This window comes from Peromyscus californicus, unplaced genomic scaffold, assembly GCF_007827085.1.
Source record: "Peromyscus californicus insignis strain IS unplaced genomic scaffold, ASM782708v3 Scaffold_23__1_contigs__length_62951481, whole genome shotgun sequence".
NCBI lineage: Eukaryota > Metazoa > Chordata > Mammalia > Rodentia > Cricetidae > Peromyscus > Peromyscus californicus.
The window spans coordinates 58,443,353-58,449,910 of record NW_026294534.1 but is presented as its reverse complement, the minus strand read 5'-3'; the positions used below and the strand labels follow the sequence as shown (position 1 = coordinate 58,449,910).

Sequence of the window (6,558 nt, the reverse complement as noted above, 5' to 3'; positions counted from 1 at the left end):
TTTGTCCAGTGACTGATGGAGGCAGATGCAGAGATCCACGGCCAGGCACCAGGCTGAGCTCTGGGAATCCAATTGATGGAGAGAGAGGAGGGATTCTGCAGGCCGGGGACGTCGAGATCATGATGGGAAGACATGCAGAGATGACCGGCCACACTAGTGGAAGCCCATGAGCTATAGACTAGTGGTTGTGGAGCCCCCAAGGGACTGAACTAGGCCCTCTGGATACAGAAGACAGTTTTTGGCTTGAACTGTTTGGGGGGCACCTAGGCAGGGGGGTCAGGATCTGTCCCTGGTACATAAGCAGACTTTTGGGAATCTGGTACCTGTGGTGTGACGCCTTGCGCAGCCTTGGTGCAGTAGGAAGGGGCTTGGACCTGCCTAGGCTCAGTGTGCCAGACTCTGCTGACTCCCCTTGGGAGACCTTGATTTAGGGGATATGGGGATGTGGGGTGGCTTGAGAGGGAGGGCTGAGAGTGGGAGGAGGGAGTAGCTGGGATCTGTAGGTGGTATGTAGAGTGAGCAGAAAATTTCTTAATAGAGAAAAATTAAAAAAAGAAAGGAAAAGTAGGTTTTTATGAAGCATGCATATATCATAAGATGGAAATGAATAGCAAATAGATCTTTGAAAATACGTGCAAATAAAAGATATCAGTTATATATAGAAATGTTTTCCCAGATAAAGGAGGGGACAAGACCACTGATTTTCTGCAGTTAATATTAGGAAGTCTCTGGAGACTGGACTATCACATACCAATTTGTCTAATTATGAGCTCTGTGCATTGGGATTTTAACCATATATATTAGTCAATATTCAGGTTGATTTACAGCCCTTCTGTTTTGTGTCAAAAAATATTTACCTTCACAATTGTATCATTTGGTCACTTCATACTTCTCACTAAGATCACCATCTGATATTGTATTTATTTTAAAACTGAAGTCCAAGTTTGACTTCAGTATTATGTGGGCACCTTGCAAGGAAGTGTCTGTGAATTTGTATTTATTTCATGGTCATGGCTCATCAGAGAAACAACATAACTCAGTAAGTGCAGAAAAATCTCATAATGGTGGCATGGTTATTGGAAACACTATTTTGTCATCATGAAATCAAGCAATTGTTTGTGCAGTAGGGTAAGAGAAAACAAACATGAAAAATACCTGTCATGAGAATTTTGTATCTTAAGGATTTTCTTCTGTTATTATACTTAACATATATTTTTTTCTTTTCACTCATATTAGAAAAGCTTACTGCTGAAGATCTCAAGTTCATATGCATTAACTGTTTAATAATTGGAAATATAGTATGCTTTTTAGGCAATGCTGTTGCATGAATATGTATATTTGACAAAACAATATGGAAATCATGTAGGATCTTTACTAGAATATTTGTTACACACATACATAGACACAAACATACATAAAATCACTCATGAAACATACAAATATTATGTAATAATGTATTAACAGGTAGAGATTTTTGACTTGGATCATGTGTGCTTTTCACATTGTTTTATATAATATTATTCTTATCTGATAAAGCATATATCATTATGAATTTATTTTAGACAAAAAAATTAATATGTTTTACCCATATCCATACACTGAAAATCAGAAAATGGAAGATAAAATACCTAGACAATATTTGATGTGTATCAATGCATTTTCATAAAAGACTAGCAACTTTAATTCAGTGTTTAATACTAGCACTGAAATCAGGGAAATTTGAAATACCCTGTAGAATTAAACATATGACATGTTTGACTTTTATGGGTTACTTCCTTTTTTCTTTCTTTCCTTTTTTTTCTTTTGAACAACAGAAACAGACAATAAAAGGGGTCATTATAACAGCAGCATATAAATGAAGGTTTGTCGGTTACAAAATGCTTAAATTCTGAATAATTAAAGTCTGTATAGACCAGTGTGCTGAGACATTTTAAATTTACTTTTGGTTTACTCTTTGAAATTTTCATACATGTACATGATGCTTTCTGATAATAGCCATTCTTAACTTCCCCTGGAATTTCCATTAGTATCTCACCGACACATCTCCCTCCAAACTTTATGTCCTCTTTTTTAAAAACACCCTTCCAAATCTAATTAGTGGTTCCTACCAAAACACCAATGTGGGCCTATATCTACACTTCTCAAATCTCAGTACTAGGGAATCTGAGAAAGGAGTGTCAATTGACTTCAAGGTTAACTTCATCACATTTCAGGATTCTCTCTAAACCCCAAACAACAAGATAAAAATAAAAATAGACAATGTAATTACTGTGATTACTGAATTCAAACAAAAAATGTTTCCTTTTTCTCATATATAAATATTTCCTTTTGACAAGGTGTCCAAGGAATCTAGAGACACAAAATTTAACATTCGTCTCAGAATTCTATCTCCTGGGACTCACAGATAACCCAGAACTGGAACCTGTTCTCTCTGGACTGTTTTTATCCATGTATCTGGTTGCAGTGCTTGGGAACCTGATCATTGTCCTGGCTGTCAGCAATGACCCTCACCTACACACACCCATGTACTTCTTTCTGTGCATCCTGTCTTTGGCTGATATAGGATACATTTCTACCACAGTCCCAAAGATGATCATGAACATTCAGACACATAGAAGAAGCATATCCTATGTGGCATGCCTGACACAGATGTCTGCGTTTGCCATTTTTGGTTGTGTAGATGACATGCTTCTGGTTGTGATGGCTTATGACAGGTTTGTAGCCATCTGCCATCCTCTCCATTATCCAATCCTGATGACCCCTCAGCTCTGTGTCTTATTGGTTTTGAGTTCATTTTTGGTTAGTTTTCTGGACTCCCAGCTGCACAATTTGGTTATCATACAACACCCAAATTTCAAGGATGTGGAAATTGCCAATTTCTTTTGTGATCCTTCTAAACTCCTTCATCTGACCTGCTATGATTATTTCATCAATGACATTGTTGAGTATTTTACTGGTGCTGTATTTGGATTTTTTCCAATCCTGGGGATCCTTTACTCTTACTATAAAATTGTGTCATCCATTCTTAGAATTTCATCTTCAGGGGCAAAGTTTAAAGCTTTTTCTACCTGTGTGTCTCATCTGTCAGTAGTTTGCCTATTTTATGGAACAGGCCTTGGAGTGTATCTTAGTTCAGCTCTGTCATCTTCCCACAGAAAGGATTTGATGGCTGAAGTGATATACACTGTGGTTACACCCATGCTTAATCCATTCATCTATAGCCTTAGGAACAGGGATATTAAAGGTGCCTTGAGGAGGCTGCACTTGAGAACTAATTAATCTTATTTTCTATTGCTGATTTTCATAGTATACATTTGAAAACTCTCCTGTGTACAAGTCTAGTTCTTGCTTTGTGTGCTATATTGTCTGTCTTGAAGGATTTTATTTCTTCTTTGATATATCCTCATTGGATTTGGTGTATTTATGAATCCTGTTTTCTTCAGCAGTACCATTATTAAATTCAAAATATCTAGGCACTCACTATTTTTTAAGCAATCTGTCAACTGGGATAATTATTTATATTTAAAATTCACATCGACTTTGCAAGTTTATATGATTTTTAATTAAAAATTGCAGCTTTTATAATATTTATTTTTATTTTTATATGTTTATCTGTGACTGTGTACAGTGTAAGTGTGGAGGTTAACAGAGGCATCATTGAGGTGTCAGAAGAGGGTATCAGATCCTCTATAGAGTCAGTTTTATGCTGCCAAGTGTGCATGATAGTAAGTGAACTTGGGTCCTCTGAACAAGCTGCAAATGCACTTAATGGCAGAGCTGATTTTATAGCCCCACCACTACTTTCTATATAGGTTGTATTTCTATATATGAATCTGGAGTTGATCACTTGTCCTCAACTTTGAATTTCATTTGAATTATCAGAGAACCTTTAAAAATACTGATGAATGAGTCTCATACCAGTGTCTGATTCATATAAACCCATCTAAAGTGAGAATTCTAACAAGTCATATACTTAGTCCAAATGTCTGTTCTAATTTTTTATGTTCAAATGTGTTCATTACGAATCAAGTTATTACAGCAGGAAGTGGACTCTTTCTTGCAAACTGGCCATTAAACGAAACTCCCTTCAGCATCATGTTCATCATAGTTTACATCTTTTTTCAAGTTGAATATTTTCTTCTCTCCAATTTCACTTCTCCGTCATTATATTTTGGTACTCAGTCAGGACATATCAAATCATTTCTTCACTTTCCACTTTGTTTTGTCACTTACTGCTGTTTGTTACCACTAAATCCTATCATCTTCAAATTTTAGTTAAGAGCAAGAGAGATATCTCAGTGGTTAACAATACTTGCTGTTCCTGCAAAGGACCTGGGTTCTACTAACAGCACTCACATGGTGGCTCAAAGCTATCTATAACTCCAGTTGATGGGGATCTGGTGTCCTCTGCTTGCTTCTGAATATGCTGCATGCATCTGACACACAAATGTACACACAGTAAAACACTAACATACACAAACAAATACATTTATGTATTATAAATATTTTTAAAAGAGGATAGCTGTCTTCCTTAAACCTTAAAAAACAGTCTAGTTTGATAATTCTTCATAAGTTGAAGACTAGAATGATTTATAAACCTTACCATAATATATCTGTGACTAAAATTTTCCTTTCATTTTCTGACTATGTAGCAGTCACTGTATATCTAACTGCTTGATTCAGTTCTACCTTTGAAAATGTATAGATTTCACTGTATATATTTAGAATAATTGGCTTATGAGTCATAACGATTATAAAGATACACTTTGGGTTTCTCTGTGATGAATAGATTTTGATTTATACTAAATAAATCCTGTTGTTAACATGCATCCTTATAGAGTATCTAACTGATGTTTCAGTGGTGATACTCTGCCTCAAGTGTAATAGGACATGACAGAATTATCTCCTTCACACTCTGCAAATTCTTGTCTTGCCATGTATTCTCCATCTCATGTGTGTCTACTGCACAGTAATCAATTTTCATTTGTTCCTTGACAGAGAGAGGGATGTAACACTGATGCCAAATAAACTCATTTTCTATACACACCATCTACCTTTCGTGTTTATTTATAGTAGTGTGAAATGGACCATTAAAAAATGAGAATTAGTCAGGCTTGGTGGTGCATGCCTTTAATTCTAACACTCAGGAGACAGAGGCAGGTGGACCTCTATGAGTAAGAGGCCAGCCTGGTATACAAATTGAGTTCCAGGACAGCTAGGACAATTACAAAGAGATTTTAATGTCTTAAAATACCAAACAAAAAAAGGAAGATTGGAAGAATTAGCTACCTATGTCAACCAATTAAAACAAAAATAAACACTTAGATAACAATTTTGTATTTGCATTCTTCTCTGGACTGCTTGACATAATAATTTATACATTGTATTCTTTGATTATTGGTAAATATGGATTACTTTCCAAAAAGTTTGAGAGTTTATAATCAAATTCAACATGCAGAGAGAGATGGATTATAACTTTAGGGCAAACATGTTTATGTTACCAATGTCCCCCACAGCATACTCTGACAAAACAGGGCAAGAATCAATGGGTTATATTCTGAGATACAGTCTGAAAAATACATTTAACTAGATAAGAAAACATTTGAAGCCAACATGTGCAGTGTTCTATGTCTGGAACTATGTTTTGAGCGATAGACTTTAGAGAGAGTCATTGGAGCCTGAAGGAAGGAAGAGCCACTACAGTTACATAATACGACCGGTGTTTGGGAATGTTAGTGGAAAACTTCCTGGAAGTACAACCTACTACTTGCAAGCTGGAAGACACCCACAATAACAGAACCAAGTATCTTGCTCATTAACTTTACACTGTGATTGTAACAGAATGCAAAAGTCAACACAAAACATTACTAAGATTCTTCTTTTACTGAAAGACATTAACTGGATGTTTGAAAAGGAAAAATAGAGACAAATTCTGTAACTACACCAGAGAAAATGATGTAACAGACAGTTATAGATTATATAGAGATTAACACCGACAGCAGAAGATTATCTTCATAGTATGTATTTCAACCTCTGTTTCTCACTAGAATGAGGTCCTCAAATTCAAAGGTTGAGGCCTGAATATTCCTGATTTCTCTAGAGACTGTCATACCAGCTGAACAGAAAGGAATCTGTGGATAAAAGTGCCCTCTATGTTAAATGTCAGTAATAAAATAGGCACATGCACATATGCTTTCATACATAGGTGACATATGATGACATATGATGTGTATTAATGACAATGCAGCAACTCTGTTCTCACAGACATGGATATACGAAAATTTTCATTTTTCTCCTCTTGGGTATGAACATTCCCCTTTTCTTTGGCCAAGGAATAAAAATGAAATGGTTTTGGAAAGTAAATCACAGTTTGGACATGAGAGAAGTTTGTATTTTTGCTCTTTACCTTGAACCCAAATCCCAAGAGGAAAGCTATGTTAATGAAATTCCTAATGTACAGTGAATACCTTGGTTCTTTCTTGTTTTTCTGTTGATTTGTTATTATCAATCATTGATGTGAGGTATCAGAGAACAAAGGCAGACACTCTTTGCATCTTG

General features: G+C 35.8%; 1 protein-coding gene across 1 annotated transcript; it reads left to right on the top strand.

Annotated features, from left to right (window-relative positions):
* Positions 1 to 2,340: 2,340 nt before the first annotated feature.
* LOC128119423 (olfactory receptor 7E24-like) lies at positions 2,341 to 3,279 on the top strand. Its single transcript, XM_052752816.1, has one exon. It carries the CDS (start codon positions 2,449 to 2,451, stop codon positions 3,277 to 3,279), a length of 831 nt encoding a protein of 276 aa, XP_052608776.1. The 5' UTR covers positions 2,341 to 2,448.
* Positions 3,280 to 6,558: the final 3,279 nt, after the last annotated feature.